General features: G+C 40.9%; 1 protein-coding gene across 9 annotated transcripts in view; it reads right to left on the reverse strand.

Moving 5' to 3' along the window:
• The window catches only part of SENP6 (SUMO specific peptidase 6), an 85,307-nt gene that overhangs the window by 27,466 nt on the left and 34,699 nt on the right, over positions 1 to 23,142 (reverse strand). For 5 of the 9 annotated variants that reach the window (XM_078385654.1, XM_020785882.3, XM_020785880.3 and 2 more), the window contains 10 exons: positions 22,446 to 22,516; positions 20,934 to 21,079; positions 19,803 to 20,184; positions 18,848 to 19,080; positions 16,587 to 16,751; positions 13,475 to 13,508; positions 8,144 to 8,329; positions 5,316 to 5,542; positions 3,079 to 3,185; positions 2,882 to 2,998 (listed from right to left, as the gene is read on the reverse strand). In XM_078385654.1, the coding sequence (XP_078241780.1) occupies positions 2,882 to 2,998; positions 3,079 to 3,185; positions 5,316 to 5,542; positions 8,144 to 8,329; positions 13,475 to 13,508; positions 16,587 to 16,751; positions 18,848 to 19,080; positions 19,803 to 20,184; positions 20,934 to 21,079; positions 22,446 to 22,516 (1,668 nt within the window). Of the gene's footprint in view, positions 1 to 2,877; positions 2,999 to 3,078; positions 3,186 to 5,315; positions 5,543 to 8,143; positions 8,330 to 13,474; positions 13,509 to 16,586; positions 16,752 to 18,847; positions 19,081 to 19,802; positions 20,185 to 20,933; positions 21,080 to 22,445; positions 22,517 to 23,142 lie in introns of those variants that run through there. The other 4 variants (XM_078385651.1, XM_078385648.1, XM_020785883.3 and 1 more) reach the window with 2 other exon arrangements.

The raw sequence follows: 23,142 nt of genomic DNA on the forward strand, positions 1-23,142 counted from the left end.
AACTACATGTATAGGCATGAAGATGGCAGAAAAGTGTTAGACATCCTTAAAGGGACAACGGTTCGTCTCCTAACAATAGTATCAAGGAAGTCTGTGACTCTTTCTGCAGTATCAGTCATCTTGGCCACCAGCATAAAGCGAACTTTATCCAGATCTGACCTCCTTTCCAGCTTTAATAAAATTGAGACTATCAACCTTGATCAGCCAATCACGTGCAGCAGGCAGTGCAAGAATATATGAACAAGGGTTTCCAACACCCCTTGTTCACATGGGCAGTGCCTTTCAGAATAAGGAACTGCATTAAATCTGCCATATAATATAGCAGTAGGCATGACACTGCATCTGGCCAAAGAAAAGGCCCTACATTTTGGGGGGGGGGGGGCTTTGAGCAAGGAAAGGTAAGCAGCAGATTTACCCATTTTAGAAGGAATATGGAAAAAATGGTGAGCAGAATTTATTGGCAGCACTACTTAAGTTCCTGGAATTCAATATCCAAAATTCCTCTTTTAATAATTTGGAAAGCTAGCTCTTGACTTAAAGCTCTAAGGTAAACACTATCTATACCAATTGATTTAAATTTTTTCAAGAAGATCGTTGACCCAAAAGGTGGGACCCAAAAGAGTCCCACAGAAGCTGGTATAATGAACTATCCATGTCTGGATTGTAATAGATACTTAACCAAAATTTGAATGATCTCAACCACGCTACAGTCTGTATTAAAGATACTCTGGACTCCAGACAGAGCACCGAGTAGGGTACACATCTAGGTAATCTTAATGCTTTGCATAAGAAGGAGGATTGTAACTGTCCAATCAATCGATCCATAGCACTTGCCCAAATTGGGAAACCATAGAGGGTTTGTGGCATATTTTTGGACTTGTAAACTTGTGATGCTGCCGGGACAAACTGATTTCCTGAATTATATTGATTTATTATAATTTAATTGCATTTTATTTTTGCTCAGATACTTTGCACATCCATTAATCAGGAATGTTAGGCTCAGCAATATTACAAATGAGAAGGATCTTGGAATTGCAGTAGACCACAAGTTAAATATGAGTCAACAGTGAGATGCAACGGTTAAAAAAAGCAAATGCTATTTTAGGCTGCATTAACAGAAATAGAGTCTCCAAATCCTGTGAAGTATTAATTCCCCTCTATTCAGAACTGGTTAAGCCTCATCTTGAGTACTGTGTCCAGTTCTGGACACTACATTTTAGGAGGCATGCAGACAAACTGATACAAATTCAGGATAACAAAGATGATCAGAAGACTAGAAACCAAGCCCCATGAGGAAATACTGGAAGTACTGCATGTTCCAAGACTGGAAGTACTGCATGTTTAGCCCTGAGAAAGGAAGACTGAGGGGAGACATGATACCACTTTTGAAATACTTGGGGTGGGGGGGGGGAGACAGAGATAATATACAGAGAAGGGGCAGGATCTGTTCTCAATCATACAGAGTACAGGGCATGCAATAATGGGCTCATATTTTAGGAAGCCAGATTTCAGTTGAATATCAGGGAAATCTTCCAAATTGTTAGAGCAGTACAACAGTGGAACCAATTACCTCAGAAAGTAGTGAGTGCTCTAATGCTGGAAGCATTCAAGAGAAAGTTAGACAGCCAGCTATCAGATATACTCTAACTTGGGAGACCTGCACTGAACAGCAGGTTGGACTAAATGGCATTATAAGCCCCTTCCAACTCTATTATTTTATGATTCTAAGTAGAAAATGACAGCACATAATTATTATCGATCAGATAATAGAACAACTCATAATCTGGAAGTGCACAACCACACACAATGCAAAAAACAGACCAAATGCCATTGCAGAGGTTAGCAATTCCCCCATGTTCCTCTCCTTTAATATTTAGTCCAATATAACATATAATCCAACATTATTATCACACCTGTCCTCCAAATCATAGGAGGGGGGAATGTCACAGAAATATACAATACAATGGTATCAAATTATGGATAAATTGACCAAGAAAAAGGGGACATGAGAACTTTCAGGAAAGGTCCACTTTTCTATTAATTCTAACTGAAATATATTAATGCAAATTAATGCCAGGACCTCCAAGATAAACAATATGCATGGACAGGAACCAATGGCAGATTTTGTTAGAAGAACAGTAGAATCCAGAGAAATATGGGAGATTGATGATTTCTCACTGCAGCTCACCATGCCCCCAAAACCAACTCTGGAGGGCTGGAGAACCTCTGGAGTTGGTTTGCAGGCAGTGTAGAAGGCTGCTAGGGAGGGGGGGAAACCCCATTAACAAAACACTGGTTCCTCCCCATATATAATAGTAAATAAAATTATTAAGTGTAGTATCCATGTATTAAATGACAATACACTAAGTAAATTTATTAAAAATACATGTAAAAGCTGAAACATTAGCCAATATGAAAACATGCAACTGTCTAACATCTGGACTGCTATTATACTAACTGTACATTTTACCATTACTTTTCGCAAGTATATATTTCTACTATTAAGTGATATAATATTGACATCAATTCTAATAGTTAAAGAATCTAAGAGCAATATATTTTAATCAGAATGCAGCTATATTTTGGAAGAAACATCTAAACCAATGGTGTCCAACCTTGGCCCTCCAGATGTTCTTGGACTTCAATTCCCAGCAATCCTGGCCAGCAGAGGTGGTGGTGAAGGCTTCTGGGAGCTGTAGTCTAAGAACATCTGGAGGGCCAAGGTTGGACACCACTGATTATTGATTTACCCGTACATATGCAGTACAAAGGTTCTTAAAATGGCTACTTATTCATTTAACTTTTTTTAAATCACAAATTTAAGACTGAGATAATATAGAACTTTATATTGCCTGTATGAAATAGATATCATGCAACTTACTTTAAATAAAAATCAATGATGACGTCATTTAAAAATTCTCCTTCATTTAAACAATGAAGATCTTCATTGGTCACAGAAATGCCACCCTTTGATGGAGGAGCAGGATAAACTATCAATCTGGAAAGAAAAAAGAAATGCATTAAATACAGAATTTATATGATCTAACTATTCCCACAGCATGCCGAAATATGTCTTACTTTTCTATAGGACCAATAAAAACTGTATGGGGCTCCCCACTTTCATCATCATCAAAGAACTGGAACTCTGTTGCATTTCGCAGTTGCATCCTGGACTCAGAGACAACCTTAGAAAAATAATATGCAATACAGAAGCCGTAAGTACTAAAATGCTTCCCAACATTGAAACAATACAGCATGCCTTTCTTTTCCAGAGAAAAACTAAAAAGAACACAGTGGTGCCTCGCTTAACGAGTGCCCCGTTTAACGATGAATCCGCACACCGATGGAGTTTTTGCGATCGCAAAAGCGATCGCATTGCGATGTTTTAAATGGGGGGAAAGCGCATTGCGATGATTGTGGGGAAGTGCTTCCCCACGATCATCCCAAAGGCCCCGCCAATCAGCTGTGTTGCGAGGGGTGGAGAGAGAGAGAGCCCCGAAGCCCAGCTGATGGGCGCGGGTTTGGGAAGCTGGCTTCCCTGTGATCTTTGCAAACAACCACCCATCAGCTGTGCTTTGGGCTGCTCTCTCTCCCCTCCCAGCCTGGGCTGGAGCTGGGAGGGGAGAGAGAGCAGCCCGAAGCACAGCTGATAGGCGGTTGTTTGCAAAGATCACGAGGAACCCAGTTTCACAAACCGCCGCCTCCGCACGCTCTCTCTCTCTTTCTCCTCACCCCTTTCAACTCCAGCCTCGGCAGGGAGACTGAGGCACTGCCGCCGCCACCCCGGCCAAGAAAGACCCTCTGCGCCTGCAGCACCCTTTGCTGCAGGCGCAGAGGGTCTTTCTCGGCCGGGGTGGGGGCGGCGGTGCCTCAGTCTCCCTGGAGGAAGCACAGCTGATCGGCGGGTTCCAAAACAGCAGCGGCTGCTTTGCCTCGCTTTAGAGGCACCCAAAATGGCCGCCGCTATGGAGGAATTTTGCTTTAAGGTAAGTTTTTAGCCCATGGGAACCTATTGAACACGTTTTAATACGTTCCTATGGGCTTTTTAAAATCGCTTAACGATTAAATCACTTAGCGACGTTTTTCCTGGAACGGATTAACGTCGCTAAGTGAGGCACCACTGTACATTCTAACAGAGTGGATTGGCTCAGATGTAATATTAGCCATTTCATAAACTAGTGGTAGGCCCATATACAGTGGTGCCTCGCATAGCGACGTTAATCAGTGCAGCAAAAATCGATAAGCGATTTCATCACTATGCAATTTTAAAAAGCCCATAGAAACACATTAAAACCTGTTTAATGCGTTCCTATGGGCAAAAAACTGACCTTAAAGCGAAGATCCTCCATACGGTGGCTATTTTTGCTGCCTCTTAAGTGAGGAATCCGTGCAAAAACACAGCAGGCGGCCATTTTTTTACCCGGTGGCCATTTTGGAACCACCGATCAGCTGTTAAAAAATCATCGCTTTGCAATGATCAGTAAGCGAAACAGGGAACCGATCATCGCAAAGCGAAAAAAAACCATTTAAAACATCGCAATGTGATCGCTTTTGCGAGCGCAAAATCTTCGTCACTATGCAATTTCATCACTAAACGGAGCGCCCATTAAGCGAGGCACCACTGTACTTCTCACTTCCTGTTCCCAACTCCTACTTTCATCCTTGCTTCAGCAGAGAGAGGCAGGATTGATAGTTCCCTATTACATCTGGAACCAGATTTAGTCTGATGTTAATTTACTAGATACAAGAAATTATATAGTAGCTTCCCAATCCAACCCATTTCAGGGTCACAAGCACAGATTTATGTCTCTAGTACTATACTTTGTTCCAGATATGTTCTACCTCCAACAGAATTACCTTCTGCTTGAGGAATACTTTCACCGTCAACCAATCCTGAGCAACCAACGTATCTGCAGGTTAGGATCTGATGGTTGATAAACCAACATAACTCAAAATTTCTACTTCTGATGAAGCACAGAGGTGTGATTCAAAAACTTGCCCCCAGCATCATGAGCTTATATGATAAAGATCAGCATGTCAAAACCTTCATAAACTCCGTGAAGATATTAGTCCAAATGAAAAATACAGATACGAAATCAAATTGACACTAAGGGAAAGTTCAAAAGGAAGAAACCTTCCCCCCCTTTAGACTTTATAATCATATTTTCATTTTTTGCAATTTTGCAATTTTACAAGCAAAGAGATAATTAACAAAATATAAGCTATAACATAAAAAAACCATTGCAAGTAACATTTTAAAGTTAATGACATAAAATATTTAACACTAATCCATAAGTTTAAAAAGGAAAGAGTACATGTTTTGTTTTGCCTTCTTTATGAGTAATGCTTCCCCTTGAAGTGTCTTCAAAGGATTTTGTAAAGGCCACAAGCCTACTATTTGCTTCTTCAAAAGAAATCTTCATAAAAAAATCAGGAATGTTATTTCTGACACCAATATCAGTGATTATTTTTTCAAATACTGCATTTGCACGAGGGTCAAGGCCTGTATCAAAAATTAAAATTATGTATTGTTCTTCTGGGTCTATGGAAAAAATTAAACAGAAAGAGAAAGGTAAGGTGGGAGACAAAGAATGTATACATTTAAAAACAAAACATTCTGTAATTCAATTTGTTCAATTCGATCTATAATACTGCTTAATAATGAAGAATAAATAAAAACATAAAGGGAGGTGTCCATTAAATTTCAGATGACATTCAAGTGCATCTGAGAGGGAAACAGGGCAGTTTGAATTTAAGAGTGTGCATATAGAACTAGGCCTCTGAACTGAGACCAATGCAAGGAAAAATAAACTAAGGATATTCAGATTTTCTTTTTAAAATAATCATCATTGTTCTGTTGCATATGAACTACTTCTTATGCAAAAGGGAAACCCTCTTAACTCCTTGGACATGTGAAAATCCTCACTGCTATCATAATTGCAAATGGAACAGAGCAGGGCAAATATGGAACAACTCAACAGGATAACCTTTAAGCTTCACATTGGTTAAAAAGGATTCTGGTGAACTGCTAATAATCTATTGTTTTTTTCCTCTAGAAATCCAATCCATAGATGGAAATGTGTACACATTACAGATGTGTAATGTTCACCAACCACACATGATTTGGTTCAAAATCTAATTGGGAAATTTTAAAAGAAGTCCAATTTGCAATGAGCTGCCTCAGACGCCACTAAATGAACTCTGATCTGAATCAGAAATTTGTTTTAGAAAAGACAAATCTCCATGCCTTCTTATTTTTCTAACTGCAGCTACCAGAATATTCCAACTAGCATGACTAGTGAACACCATAGCAGTGGCATATGCAGGGAACAGTAGTAGGAAAACAAACAACTTTCCCATCTCCAACAGACATTCCCTGTTAAGAGATCCCCCTCAATTAAAGCATCCAGCATCTGTGAAAACTTCTTGAATATTTCCAGTCAGCAACATAGTGGCCTCCCCCTTCTTCTTCAGTCTGTGAGTTTCCATTACAATACTGCAGCTACATCCTCCAAGGAGTAAATATATATATACTGTACAGTGGTGCCTCGTATAACGAGGGCCCCATTTAACGATGAATCTGCATAGCGATTTTCCCCACAGGCCCCGTTTGCCCCCAGCTGACCGGCGGGCGCTTCGGAGCACACGGTGGAGGATTACTGGGCGGTCGCTCCGAAGCCAGCGCCGCCCAGCTGGGGGAGAAGGCTTGGGAGCAACCGCGGTGGAGGCTTACTGGGCGGTTGCTCCGAAGCCAGCGCCGCCCAGCTGGGGGGAGAGGGCTTCAGAGCGACCGCGGTGAAGGCTTATCCGGCGGTCGCTCTGAAGGCAGCGCCGCCCAGCTGGGGGAAAATGGCCGCCCGCAGCGTTTTCGCGCCTCGCTTACCAAGGCAGCGAAAATGGCAGCCGAATGGGGGATTCTTCGCTTACCAGTGAGTTTTTCCCCAATAGGAACGCATTAAACGGAGTTTAATGCATTCCTATGGGTTCCCCCCCGCATAGAGAAGAATCTGGATAGCGATGTTAATCCTGGAACGGATTAACATCACTATGCGGGGCACGAATGTATATACAGTGATGCCTCGCATAGCGAGGTTAATTCGTTCTAAAAAACCATCGCTATGGGAAAACATCGTTAAGTGAAACGAGTTTTCCCATAGAGATGCATTGAAAACCAGATAATCCGTTCTAATAGGAATGGATTATCTGGTTTTCTTCCTCCCCCCGCGGCTTGGATCTGACCCGCGCGGCTACCTCAGCCATGGCTGGACTCCCTAGAGTCCGGCCATGGCTGGGGTAGCCGCCGCGGCTCGGATCCAAGCCGCGGGGGGCAAGTCGGAAGCATAGCCGGACTGTTCGGCAGCCGCTGCGGCTCGGATCCGAGCCCCGGCGACTGCTGAAGAGTCCGCTCCCAGCCTCCCCCCATGGCTTGGATCCAAGCCGTGGGGGGAGGGTCGGAAGCATAGCTGGACTTCAGCCGGCTAAGAGGCCGGCAACCGGGCAGGAGGAGGTGGGAAGATTCCCCCGCCTCCTCCCGAGCGAACGCCCGCTTGTTCAGCCGGCTGACAGGCCGGCGATCGGGCAGGAGGAGGTGGGAAGATTCCCCCGCCTCCTCCCGAGCGAACGCCGTGTTTTCAGCTGGCTGACAGGCCGGCAATGGGGCAGGAGGAGGTGGGAAAATTCCCCCACCTCCTCCCAAGCGAACGCCCGCTTGTTCAGCCGGCAAATGGTGCCTATGGGGAAAACATCACAAAGCGATTTTTTCCCATAGGCAACATCTGTATGCGATCGCAAAAGCGATTGCAAAAAAGCCATCGTTATGTGGATTCCTCGTTATACGAGGCACTCGTTATACGAGGCACCACTGTATATTTTTACAGTAGGAATGTGCTGCCTCCCTTTGGTAGCTAAAAACAGAACAAAACAGAATCTGATGGAATTTTTTTCTGCCACAAACTGTCACTGCTCCTGCCTCCAAGCAGTGAGACCAGCATGTTTCTGTTTGATGGAGGAAAATGCTTTTTGCTTGTGACAACCCCTTGGCTATTCTAGGGACAGGACAGGACATCACTTGCCACCAGGCATACATTTCATATTAAAGAGTTGTATGTAAAACGTTGATTACTGCATCAAAAGGTTCACTTACTTGCTCCTTTGCAGTCATACCAGACATTATCTTTCTCTTTGTTCATCTTCAGTTGAGATCTCAAGCTTTGGCAGGCAGCAGGTATAGTTTGCAGAAAAACAACTGGCAACTTTCGTACACCACACCATTCACATTTCGTAAGTTCAGACGTTTTTAAATTAATTTCCCTAGTGTCATTTTCAGATGCTAAAAAGTTAAAAAAAACATATTACAGGTTCAAAAAAGTTCAATTGCAAGAGCAGAAACTGTCATCCATAGGATATTCTTGGCTGATTACCCCTCTTCATGGCAGCCCAGTGGCTCTTAACCTTGGGTTATTCAGGTGTTCTTGGACTGCAACTCCCAGAAGCCTTCACCACCAGCTGTGCTGGCTAGAGTTTCTGGGAGTTGCAGTTCAAAAACGCCTGAGTAACCCAAGGTTAAGAACTACTGGTCTACACCATGCCTGAGCCACACTAGAGCATATTTGCTTTCTTCTACATGCAAAGAACATGGCATCTGCAAGGGCAAACTAGCAAATGGAAGGCAAAAAACTACTCCTTAACTCACTCACCACTTTTTTCCTCTGCCATTATAAATTACTTCCCTTTCCCAATTCATAAGTTGTTGGAACTCTTCAGCAGAGACTTCATTAATTACTTCCCTAAAAGGGAAGTAATTAATGAGAATTAATGAGACTTCTAGCCAGTCCAAAAAAGTCAGCTTGTTCATAGCAAGGCAGGGTGGACAAAAATGTATAATTTTTTTTAAAAAAATCAATTTGATTTAAATGACAATTTAAATTTTTTTTAATGATTTGAATAATTTTAAAAATGCATTTTTTAAAAATTGGATCAAGTCTGCCCTGCAAGGAACACATCTATAGTTCCATCTGTAGGCATGTAGGCATCCTTCAATCTCGAGAGACTATGGTAACATGCTCTGAGTAGAGGTCTTGGAACAACGTCTAGTGTGTCTGAGAAGGCCAATTCAAGAGTGACAATCCCTTCCACACTGAAGACAAATACAATCTGTCCTTGTCCATCTCCCTGATTTTGCTGCTTTTGTGGCTGCCTCTTTGCCTCAGCCTGCTGGACAAGGGTCTCTTCAAATTGGGAGAGGCCATGATGCAACGGCTGCCTCCAGGCTGAATGCTCAGATGTCAGGGTTTCCCATCTGTTGAGGTCCATTCCTAAGGCCTTCAGATCCCGCTTGCAGATATCCTTGTATTGCAGCTGTGGTCTCCCTCTGGGGTGCCTTCCCTGCACTAGTTCTCCATACAGGAGATCTTTTGGAACCCGACCGACAGTCATTCTCACAACATGCCCGAGCCAACACAGCCGTCACTGTTTCAGTAATGTATACATGCTGAAAATTCCAGCTCGATCTAGGACTACTCTATTTGTAACTTTGTCCTGCCAGGTGATACCAAAAATGCATCATAGAGACAACGCATATGGAACGTGTTCAGCTTCCTCTCCTGCCGTGCACAAAGGGTCCAGGACTCACTGCAGTACAGGAGAGTGCTCAGGACACAGGCTCTATAGACCTGGATTTTGATATATGCCGTTAACTTCTTATTCAGCCATACTCTCTTTGTGAGTCTAGAGAACATGGTAGCTGCTTTCCCAATGCGTTTATCCAGCTCAACATCTAGGGAGAGAGTGTCAGAGATTGTTGAGCCAAGGTACACATGAACAACCTCCAATTCTTGCATGGAGATGGTAATAGATGGAGGTGAGTCTGTGCCCTGGCCCATGACTTCAGGCTGATTGTTAATCCAAAGTCTTGGCAAGCCTTACTAAAACGATTCATGTGTTGTTGGAGTTCTTTAGCAGAATGGGCAGCAATAGCTGCACTGTCGGCAAAGAAGAAGTCCCACATGCATTTCAGCTGGACTTTGGTCTTTGCTCTCAATCTAGAAAGATTAAAGAGCTTTCCCTCTGATCTAGTCTGGAGATAGACACCTTCTGTTGCAGTTCCAAAGGTGTGCTTCAGCATAACAGCAAAAAAGATCCCGAACAGGGTTGGTGCGAGGACCCAGCCCTGCTTCACTCTGCTTTGGATGTCAAAGGGATGTGATGTTGAGCCATCAAAAACTATAGTGCCCTTCATTTCCTCATGAATGGACCTGATGATGTTAAGGAGTTGAGGTGGACATTCAATCTTGATGTATTTTAAAAAGGCTGCCCCTGCTAACCAAATCAAAGGCCTATGTAAGATCTATGAAGGCCACAAAAAGTGGCTCATTGTTCCCTACATTTCTCCTGGAATTGTCTGAGGAAGAATACCATGTCGATGGTGGATCTATTAGCTTGAAATTCACATTGTGACTCTGTCTGCAAGCACCTGAAGTCTCTTCAGCACAACAGGAGCAAGCAGCTTCCCTACAACGCTGAGAAGAGGGATGCCATGGTACTTATTGCAATCACCCGTCTCCTTTGTCCTTTGTTCTTATACAATGTGACTATGTATGCATTCTTCATTTCCTGTGGTACTCCACCTGCCCTCCAGCAAAGAAAAAAGATTTCATACAGCTCAGTGGTGATGATCTCCTTACAGCTCTTCAACAGGGATGTTATCCTTTCCAGGTGCATTGCTGCAGGCGAGGGAATCCAAAGCCGCTTTTATTTCTGCTAAAGTTGGTTCGCTGTCCAACTCTTCCAAGACAGGCTGGCACTCAATGTTATTTAATGTCTCTTCAGTTACTGCATTCTCTCTAGAATATAGCTTAGAGTAGTGCTACACCCAGCGTTCCATCTGCTGTACTCAGTCCTGGATGATCACGCCTGTAGTAGTCTTCAAAGGAGCCGATTTCTTCTGTATTGGACCTGAAACCTGCTTGATACCATCATACGTTCCTTTGATTTTACCTGTGTCTGCTGCTATCTGTATCTGAGAGCAGAGCTGAAGCCAATAATCATTAGAATATCTCCTGGCAGCCTGTTGAACTTTGCTACGATCAACTTGAAGAGCCTGCAAGTTTTTGAAATGTTGCCATTGTTCAGGTGTATTTGCATCAGCTGAACCTGGAAGGGTTTCCTCAAATGCTTGGGCAAATTCCTCCACTTTTCTTTGATTGCGAGTTTTGCTGATGTCAATACATGGTCTACCTTCCTTTCTCGTGTGATACAATCTCTTTGTTCGCAGATTTACTCTACTACACACCAGGGAGTGATCAGTATAGCAATCAGCACCCTGATAACTGTGTGTGACCATAATACTAGGAAGGCTAGAGCATCTAGTGAGGAATCAAGCTGATGCCAATGTTTCGATCTTGGATGTCTCTAGGAAACTCTGTGTTGAAGCTTCATATTAAAGAATGTGTTGCTGACACAAAGACCATAATACCGTAACAGCAAAACGGCAGCATAATTAGAATTATAGTTCCATCTATAGTTCTAAAATTAAGTGCAATTTTGCAGAAGAAATAAAATATTGCCCAGTTCTCCTCCTCTTAAGAAAAATGTATCAAGCTAATTTGTATGGAAAGCTATTGTAGAGGCTGTTACGTAGAAGAGAGTAGGACATTCTGCTTTGTCTTAATGTCTTGAAATCCTTTTGCATGGTGTCACAATTAAAGTAGGCCCATTGAATAAATAGTACTTATGGAGAAGCTAACTCATCAAATCCCCAATGATTCAATGGGCCTACTCTAGTTGCAATTCACCATACCAAGAAACATGAACAGTGATTTAAATCTTTGCTTATCCCACCCTCACATGTGAAAAAAACGCACAAAAATTGTCCTCATTCCCTTCTGCCCATTTTGATAACAGTTTTTGCAGTGCAAGCATGATTTTCTCAAAGTTGCAAGTAACAAACCACACTCTTAAACTATAATACCTGCTACTTTCTTGGACTGATTCTGAAAAATTAAAAAGCAAAGCAAAGTGTGCTGCTTATATACCGCCCTATAGTGCTTAAAACACTCTATGGGTGGTTTACAATTCAATTATACAGGTTACACATTGCCCGCCCCCTGCAGCGAGCTGAGTACTCAATTTATCAACCTTGGAAGGATCAGATAGCTTGTTTGTATCTTTCTGATCAATTAGCCATAGTTCTTCTGTGCCTGCTGTGTGTGCGTGTGTTTCTGTGCTTTGCTTCATAAAGATAAGGTGTGATTTCCCAGAAATTATGTGAATAGGTGAACTGCACAAACTGCAAAAACCACAACAAAAAAGTGTTCAATGCTACATACTTGCACTGAGGGCAAGACGTTAATGAACGTTTGAGCAGCTGCTTTGACATTTTTTGAAAAAGAATGTCTCATTAAGAACAAGTAATTTAGCAAGATATCTTAACTACACTGGAAGAGTACAATTACCTAGTGTGTTTGTTGTAATGTGTGTTATTTTAAAATCAAGATATTTTTATACCATCCTGGTATCTACAAGACTGGCTTCATAGAGAAATGAACAACTAAGCCTCATTTCTCTGCCTTTCCTTTTTTAAACACCATTGTAAAATATCCCAAGCAAAAGGAGATGCATAGGTAAATTTCCTAACATTTTAAGTTGTCTTCATTGATATGCACACTGAATTTCAAATCCAATTGGCAGAGACTGGGAAAATTACTTTGTTGGACTACAACATGCAACAGAATCCTGGTTGGCAGATTCTATAATCCAAAATGCAAGTTTTCCAAGTACAGCCAAACAGATTACCCATTCAGCATTCTCGGTCCAGCAGACCATTTGGTCCTAAGCAAGGCTTAAATTACAGTTGTGCCTCACTTTACGATTGCCCCACATTATGACAAATCCGCTTTACGACAATCTTTGTCTAAATGGTCTAAATGGGGGAATTTTGCTTTGCGATGATCAGTTCCCTGCTTCAGGAACCAATTCTTCGCAAAATGATGTTTTTTAAACAGCTGATCGGCGGTTTCAAAATGGCCACCGGATAAATGAAATGGCTCCCCGCTGTGTTTAGAGACGGATTCCTCACTATACAGGCAGCAAAAATGGCCGCCGTATGGAGGATCTTCGCTGGACGGTGAGTTTTAAGCCCACTGGAATGCATTGAAAGGTTTTCAATGAGTTTCAATAGGCTTTTTATTTTCACTTTACAATGTTTTCGCTTAACGGCAATTTTCCTGGAACGGATTATTGTCGTTAAGCGAGGCACCACTGTATTTGCATTGGGATTTTTCAGTGGCAGCTTCTTGCAACCTGGGCAAGCAGCAGAAAAAACATTCACACCATACTTCCAACTGTATTTTTAGAACAACCATAGACAATGACACAATTTGTTACTCTGGGTCCTTATTTCACACAGAACAAGCATAAAAAAACCTACCACATGTGCAAGTCAGTTAACCATCATGAGAGAGAAGAAAATACTAACCTTCCAAGTATATCTTGATAAAGTCTAGGCAAAACTGTAAAAGAAGATCTAAATTACCAAAAATGTCTCAGTAACAACCTTCCCAATTAGCATTTTATATTTGGAGAAAGAAATGAAAGAAACCTCAGCATTGCATATTTTAACCCAAAAGCCATTCTCTGACTTTCAGATATCTCATTCCATGACACATCACAAAATCTATTTTTAAAAAATCCCCAGGACATAATAATGTATTGTGTGTAGTTGTTACACTCTGATGAGCTACAACGAAGAAACTGTTTTAATTAAAACCTGTGAGCATCTCTCCCGAATATCTACTAAGTGGGGCGTGGATCCTTTTGAAATTAACTGCCTATAGCTTAAGCAACTCAGCTGAGCCTATAGATAACTAACATTTGCTCAACTGACTGCAAGTACAGATGGAATAATCTTATTGCACATCACTGAGTGTCACCATCTGATTTGCTAGGCATACAAAGTAACACTGGCACACATGCATAATGCACGTAAGTCATAATTTCCTTGTTACAGGAAAAGAAATTAGAAAATCCAGACAGAGTAGAATGTGAATGTTACTCTTAATTTTAAATTACAGTACTACATTAATGCAATCCCTCCAAACTAAGACCATATTTGATAAAATGTTTCACTATTTACCATCCAACATGCTTGAATTTCTATGTGGAAAAGAGGCCAAAAACACTGAGAAATATCCATAGATACTGCATTCTGTTTGAAGTTCAAACAATTCCAACAGTAGCCACTCCTGTCCACATTTCTACATTGCAGGATTACATACAGCACACAACAGTTCTAGCTCAGTGTTCACCTGGATGTCAGATCTGAATACCTGTTTTCCCCACCCCAACAAGCTCTTTCATTTTGCTCCTTTATGATTTAAACTTTCATGTTGGAGACATATTTAAGTCTTGCTTCCCTCCCCAATCTCCTCCCTTTGACGTCCATATCTACAGTTACCATCTACTGCCACTGTCATTCTCTTGATCTTATCTTCAGGAACTATGGTCTGGGAGCTGCTGTATTGTGGAATTCTCTGCTTCTGACATCACTATGCCTTCTTCAAACCACATGTACTTTCTATCTTCCTCACAACTCCTTCCATGATGCAGCATTTCCGTCTGTAGCTCAGAAGCACAACTCTTCTTCTCTCAACAACATCTATCAGGGCAAACAGCATGTGGCATGCCACCTGCATGCAGCCGTGAAAGATACAGTCATGGCCAAAAATATTGGCACCCTTGCAATTCTGACAGAAAATGCAATCCTTCTCTCAAAAAATTGTTGCAGTTCCAAATATTTTGGTACTCACATGTTCATTTCTTTGATTTGTTTTGGAACAACACAAAAAAAGAGAAGAAAAGTCAAATCTGATACAATCTCACACAGAAACCCAAAAATGCACTGGCCAAAATTACTGGCACCCTGTGTAAATTGTAAGAAAAAATTGCTTTTCAAGCATGTGATGTTCCTGTAATTTGTATTTATCGCAAATAAGAGATGTGGGCAATATAGTAATCCCACTTGCAACCAGTTAAGATGGAGAAAAGTTGACTCAACCTTTTTGCTGTGTGTGACACTGAACATGGAGAAAAGAATGAATTATAAAGAGTTGTCTGTGGATTTGAGAGAAAAAATTGTGGACAAACATTGACAATCTCAAGGCTACACCTCCAGAGATCTTAAAGTACCTGTGTCCACTGTGCACAATATCATCAGGAGGTTTACAGCCCATGGCACTGTAGCTAACCTCCCTGGACGTGGATGGAAGAGCAAAATTACTGAAAAATTACAATTAAGGGTTGTAATTCATTACAATGAATGGTGGATACAGAACCTAGATTAACTTCCAAACAAATTCAAGCTGATCTGCAGACACAGGGTACAGCAGTGTCAGAAAGCTGTGTCTCCACCAGAGGTCATGGGTCTTCCAGCAGGACAATGACCCGAAACACACTTCAAAAAGCACTCAGAAATGGTTACAAACAAAGCGCTGGAGTGTTCTGAAATGCCCAGCAATGAGTCCAGGTCTGAATCCCATAGAACACCCGTGGAGTGATCTCAAAACAACAGTGGGGAGAAGGCATCCTTCAAATATGAAGCCCTGAAGCAGTTTGCAAAAGAAGAGTGGTCCAAAATTCCAACAGAGGTGAAAAAAACTCAGTCATGGTTACAGGAAGTGATTGATTTCAGCTATTTTTTCCAAAGAAGGTACTACCAAATATTAAGTTAAGGGCACCAATAATTTTGGAGAGTGCATTTTTGGGTTTCTGTGTGGGATTGTATCAGATTTGACTTTTCTTCTCTGGGGGTGTGTGTGTGTGTGTGTGTGTGTGTGTGTGTGTGTGTGTGTGTGTGTGTGTGTGTGTGTGTGTGTGTGTGTGTGTGTGTGTGTGTGTGTGTGTGTGTGTGTGTGTGTGTGTGTGTGTGTGTGTGTGTGTGTGTGTGTGTGTGTGTTGGTCCAACGCAAACCAAAGAAATGAACATGTGAGTACCAAAACATTTTTTACTGCAACAATTTTCTGAGAGAAGGGTTGCATTTTCTGACAGAATTGCAAGCATGGCCATAACTGTATGTTTCAAATCCCTAGCATGCCCTGCCCAATACCATTTGGGCGGGGGGGAGGGGGAATTAAAGAGCCACTAGTGCCATCTGGGTGAGCAATTTTATCACTCCATACAGCAATTTCTTTAAAATTTATTGTGGCCAATGGAGGCAACAAGGTAGTTTTATCAATTTAGAAACATGTTTGTAAAACCCTTTTTCAGTTATTAAAAACTCACAGTAGAAATGTTGACAGTATGTGACCACTGCATTTAAAAACAGAGTAATTTAAAAAATCAACTATACAAACTAACCTCTTTGATAATATCCCTCCCCTTTATCCTGATGTCCTCGATAGCACAACCTTTTGATAGCTGGTCGATCTAAAATTGGCCCTCAACCCCCCTGCGATTACCTACTTTTGCTTTAAATTGTTCAACATTTCTTCATCTCCTCAGTAACTTCATGCTTTAACACAGATGCACAGCAATTCCATTTGCCATTCAAACAGAAGAAAATGCTAAATCACAAAAATAATTTTTTACTTACAATTACAGGTTCTATAACCATTCTTCGCAGAGTTCCTATTCTTATACTGCGGCAATTTAGGATGACGCTTTCTTGGTATTTTAAGGGTGCACCAACATTAGCTGCAATCTCATGGGGAAGAACTTTACGGCGTTTTACTGGAGCACTGGATACAGTATTGCCAAACTGGAAAACAGTCATTATTGTCATTAATATATTAAAACACTGGTTTATTAGACGTTAAGTTCTAATGGCTGTTGCTTAGCTTGGTGAATCACATTAGAATAGGTCCATTTAATCAATGGAAATTTATTGAGTCAACACCTCCATAAGTTTCATTGATTCACATGGGTGTACAGTACTCCAAATGCAACTTACTTTAGTATAATAAATTGCAGTTAGATTTGACCCATTCAAATCAATGGAAATTACAGAGGAGTTACCAAACCCCCACTGGCACATAACCAGTAGTCAGTACCTCATTAATTAGCAGAAATTCAACACTGCAGCATATGTTAATTCATTTATACATGTATAAATGACGAACAGGATTCTGCCTGTTGTTTCTTAAATCCATGATTAAAATCTAGGATACTCAATACTGCATTTAAAATTACTGTCCCATGTTTCCATGACTGTTCATTTTTGTCGCTTGAATGTTTATACAGTGCTTTGATATTCAGTTATGTATGCCTAATATTTTGAATATTCTGCATAAATATCAGGGCATCTTTGCACGCCTTTTCGTTTTTAATTGATGTATCTCTGTACAATATTGTTTCCATGCTGGGTATGTAATACTCACAAGAATCTCAAGAAACTAGACATTTTAAAGCTTTATAAAATTCTTAAGTCAGAGGATCAATTCAATTATTAATTATGGATACTCCTTTACAGAACTGCTGTCATGACTATTTAGTCTTGAGATTAACATACCGTGAAAGTTGTCCCCCTTGACAGCACTTAAGGAGCCTGTTCATGGTGCATTTTTGTCTTTGTTTATCCAATTCTTGCAGTGATGCTCAAACTAAAAAACAAAAATCCCCACCATGAAATCCTGACAATAAAGTGCTATTAATTGGGACAATTTTCAATGTGTTTTATATTAAGGAATGTAGGTGTCGAGTTTAATGACATCTGATTCACACTTACCATCACCACCTTTGGAGCCAATTTCCTGTGGCTCCTTGATATTACAGAAACCAAAAATAGAGGAGCTGGACCACCTGAAAGACACATACTCTTCCCCAAGGACCAGTTGCTCACACTGTTAACACTGATGTGGTGATCCCGCTCCTCTATCATGGCCCTAACCACCTTAACTGCCAAAACAAGATGGAAAGCAGGTACATGAAGCGTACCATACTGCTCCATACTGCTAAGGCCCACATTTATTAACAGCTTTAATTAGGGCAAAAGATCTGACAGCAGCCAGTAGGGACTTACTTTCTGTTTTGAAAGAAGCAACCCTACACAACCTCCAACCCTGCCCCAAACATTGTACAGTGGTGCCCCTCGCTGTGTGAAAGCATTGTTGAACCCATTGGATGAACCCATTGGATGAACCCATTAAACATGGTTTAATGTGTTCCAATTGGGCCGAATACTCACCGTTCAGCGATGCTTCAGGATGGCCGGCAGCCATTTTTGTGCCCTCCCCTCCCGAGGGCGCGAAAACGCTGCACGCGGCCATTTTGTAGCCGCCGAACAGCTGATCGGCGGGTCGCAAAGCGAAGGTCGGTAAGCGAACCGCTTACCGACCTTCGCTCTGCGATTTTTGCCCTATGCAGGCACCGTTTTGCGATTGCATTTGCGATCACAAAACCGGCCTCGTATAGCGAATTCATCGCTCTACGAGGTGCCCGTTGTGCGAGGCACCACTGTATTTTAAAAACTTCCCAAGTTCCAAAAGCATCTTCTTATGCAGTCTGGTAAATGTGATGCCTTCCAAGAGATGTTTGTGTGTATTATTAGCCACACAGTATTCCAGACCATGGATTACTATAATTAGCCAATATGCAAAGAGATTAAAGACAACCCAATATGCATAAGGTTGGAGCTAGAGCAAGTCAGCCAGCTTAGTCAGTTGAAATCAATAGAACAAGCTTGTAATTAATGCAACCCTCTGGGTCCAGCTAACAATTATAGTGCTATGCCTACATTATTAAGAGATCCAACTGTGTTTCTACTAACAACTGCAAAGTATATGTGTGCATTCATCAGAATACATTAATATTTTGTTAATACTGCCTGTGCTTTCAAACTACTTATGAAGTGGCTACCTGATCTTTCATTCTTGCTTTTCTTGGTAATGTAACAGCAGGTTCTGTGTCAGCTGTAATACCAGTTAACCTTTGTTCCAGTTCATGAATGTTCTCCTTCAAGGCTGCCTCCACTTTTCCTGTGGAAGGTGCAGGAGAAGAACAGGCTGAGTCAGCTGGCCGTGGTGATATGCTCTCCATTCTATTTGTGATGCCAATCTCATCATCCTCTTCATCATCACTGGACAAAACAACTGAAAGAAAAGAAAAACAGTTTGAACCTCAGAAGTCAATAACTGAAACTATGACCTTGCAAGAGGTATACTATCAAAGATTATTAAAGGTCCTTTCTGAAGTTTTCATTTGAAAGATCCACTGACTGGACCAAAAAAGGTGCCAATTTAAATACAAGATAACAGAACTCTCTGGATGAAATCCTGTTGCTTAATGTAGCAAGTCACACTAGAATTAGGCCCATTGAATAAGTGGGGATTTGATGAGTCAATTCTTCCATAACTTCCACTGATTCAATGGGCCTACTCTAGTTGCAACTATCTAAGCAACAGGATTCCAGCTATTAAAACATACAGCAAAATGCTCTACTGTGTTTATGCAGCAGTCTCCCCAAATGCTTTTCCATACAAATTAATTTCATATGTCTTTCTTCAGGTGAGGGAAGATGCTAAAGCAAGTCACAACTTAATGTAGGCCCATCTGAATCAACAGAACTTAAAAAGCAGTTGACTCACAAAATCCCCACTGATTCAAGTGCAACTCACTACAAAAAGCAACAGGATTTCAGCCTGTCTGCTCAACTATTTCTCAACTGGAGGTAGCAAAGTGATTGCATTGTGAATTTTCAGAACAACCTCCCGAAACCATTCAGCAACATATATCATTTTGTTGTTCTTCAAAAGCATCTCCAAAAGAGACTTTTCTGATTAATGAGGTATAAAAAAATCAGGGGAAAACTTACTTGGATCATTTAAATCAGATGTTGTCGTACTTCTCTGCTTTAAGTTTCCCATAATTTTGGAGCTAACTTTTCCATTTGGTCGCAGCATAGTAGGGCCTACATTGCGCCTCACCATGAAATGAACTGAAACTGTTCCTGATGGAGATCCATAAAACTTTTTTGGGTTTACTCCTGCACTTAAAGATTTCTGCCCTGATAAATTCTCAACATGTATTGATTCTCGTGCTAAAGATCCCAAAGAATCATTTACTGCCATGCTTTGAATGCACTGTCTTTGTGAGCCGCCAACACAACAGTTTCCACAAACTTGACATTTGGGCTGACTTTCACTGGTCTTCCCAGCACATGGGCAAACTGCGGAGTAATTATTCTGTTCTGAGCCCTAGGGCAGAAACAAAAAGACAGGCAAATAACCAAGGATATCTTTTAACCATTTTAGAAATATAATAGCTAAGTGAACTTGCATAGATTCTTTAAGATGGGAAAAGAACATTATAAGAATCTGGAGATTTGTATTTGTGAAATCAGGGTAAAAATATTGCCACCAAAATACGAATACATAATTCAAATTAATGAGCCAAATTCTACTCCCTCTTTAGTCTCAAACCTGTGTCATCATCCCCATTATTCTATCATGTCACTCCTCTTCAATTATCTGTATTGTTTACCTTTGCACTTTCCAAGCCCTCTACTCTTTACTTTGAACACACAGCCCCTCTGCCACAACAGGGCTTCTCACCATATTCCTGCTTAGCTACTGAGTGATCCTATCTAGCTGTCACAAGTTCAAATTTGTTGAAGGGCATTTGTTTAATATGGAATGGAATAGTTACTAAAATTTTCTACATTTATACACATGCATGTCAAGAAAACAAAATCCACCACTTTGAAACTCAGGGATCAATAATGAGGAATCAAGCTGTTCATTTCAAAATAAGTTTGCATGCAAATGCAGTAAGACAAGAACTTTAGATTTTACTGTTATTACTATCAGGGTTCCAAAATCACCTGCAGACAGATTGTCAGAACTCTAATTACTCTGTACTGAACATCTCAAATGCATTGTAACTTTCTAACAATGTCAACATCTGAATTTAACAACACTTAAGAATAACTTAATATATAACCCACCTCTAGGTGGGTAGCACATTTTTTTGTAGCAGGAGGTGGAAGCAAACCAGAGTGATATAAAGTGCAGTGACGTTTCAGTTGTACCTTCCTTGTAATTCCTGAATCTGATTCTGACCCAGATTCTTCTCTGTTCTCCATCACACTTTCTGGAAAGGGAAAGGAAATTCATTACCAACAATTACCCTATGTCCTCAGCTGTTGGCAGCTCTAATTACTTCCTTATCCCTGTTCAAGCAGTGGATGAAATTCTGCTAAATGCTTCCCTCCATGCATTTATTACATGAAAAATTAAAGAGTGAAAAGGTACTTTTTTGAAAGTATCTACTGCACACTGTAAACAAACAAAATGGTAGCACCAGATACTAAAACAGAGAATTGCTGATAAACTTCCTTGAAATAATTTAATGTTTCGTTCTGAAAATTATATAAGTAACAACATAGTCCAAAATGCTATTATTTCCCTGGATAATGATTCAAATTCATTAAACAATGCAATAACCCAAGATCTAGCTGTGAAAGGATCCTTAGGATATTAAGAAAAACAAAATATAAAAACACACCAGCACAACCCTGAAAGGGGTGACAAGAATGTCATCCAACAAGACAGTACGTGCGTAACTGTGAGATGCTTCTACTTCACCTTATAGAGTTAAAGACTGTAATATGGGCACAGTTTCCACACCAATAGCAGAGAAAAACACCTTACAAAAATCACTAATCCACTTTTCAACCAAAACCAAAATATTCCTTTTTGAGTTTTCAAATATTTTAAATGTTGTGCCCTAATCAAAAAAAAGATTATCTCAACACAGGATCATGTGGTACCTTTAAAATGAACAGATTTGTTACAGTCTAAGCTTTTGTGGATAGATTGCCCACTTCCTCAAAGTGGGTTATGTCCAAAGAAGCTTATGCTATAACAGATCTGTCTCCAAGATGCCACATAGCTCTTTATTATTTTGCTTCAACACAGCCATTCCTATGGAAAATAAAACATCATAAGCATTCTAAATAAACCAAGCAATGACAAAAACTGAAGAAACAGCAAAAGGTACTGCTCAACAGCAAAACTAAAATAAAGGTCAGGGATACGTTCAGAATTTTCAAAGCCTTTCCCAAATATGCTTTTTCTCCATACAGAACTGCTTTGATTGAAGGAGACATAAGTGAATTCACAGAAGCTGAAATCCTGTTTATGTAGCTGCATCATATAATGCTGATGAGAGCATCAGCAATTTTTTGGAAATTAAACATTTTCTCTTCCTCTTGCGTGCTCTGGTCCATGGGGTCACGAAGAGTTGGACACGACTTAACAACTAAACAACAACAACCTCCTCTGTCCTAGTGCTCCCATGTAATCCCTTTCATCATCAGGAACCTGTGGGAGCCACACAATGGGAGGAGAAAGTCTTTAATTATTGAAAATCACTGCCACCAGGATTTCAGCCGGAGTTTATATATATTGCACAACAGTTTAATATGGGCGTTTAATAAAAATAAAGGCAAACTTACTGATCTCCTGAAGCCGAGATAATCTATTACATTCATTATCCATCTTCATAATATTAGGGGGATACTCTTTTCTGGGAAAAAGGAATCACAAGCAAAATTGTCAAAATATATTTGTATATCTAAAAATATATTTATACTTCAGAAAAGGGCAACCAAAATTATCAAGAGACTGGAGCAATTCCCTTACAAGAACACATTTGGGGTTGTTTGGCTTAGAAAAAGTGATGAAGAACGAGGTACACATTGTGGGGAAAAACTAAATAGGGTGTTTTTTCCTGACTCCACTAATAGTAGAACCTCAGGCTATCCACTGGAGCTACATGGCAGAGGACTTGGGATAGATAAAATGAAGAGCTTCCTCACACCACACAAAAATAAATTGTGGATTTCTACAGAAGGCAGTGATGGCTGCGAAATCAGTATTAAAAGGAGATATAGCAAATTTAGGACATTGAACAAATTTATATTCCTGAGATACAAAAGATAGTTAGGCCTTCATGTAACAACTACTAGGAAGAATGGTTGCAAGGGTGCTGTGGGACTCACATCTTGCTTGGGGGGTGGCTGGCTCCATGGGGGGCACCCCCGTTCTCATGAGTGGGTGTGTCATGCTCACATGACACACCCACTGTGCATGCATGGGGGGGCAGAGATCCATGTCCGCAGCCCAGTTCAAGGAAGCCCACAGACCAGCACT

Source organism: Pogona vitticeps, chromosome 1 (genome assembly GCF_051106095.1).
Source record: "Pogona vitticeps strain Pit_001003342236 chromosome 1, PviZW2.1, whole genome shotgun sequence".
NCBI classification, from domain to species: Eukaryota; Metazoa; Chordata; class Lepidosauria; order Squamata; family Agamidae; genus Pogona; species Pogona vitticeps.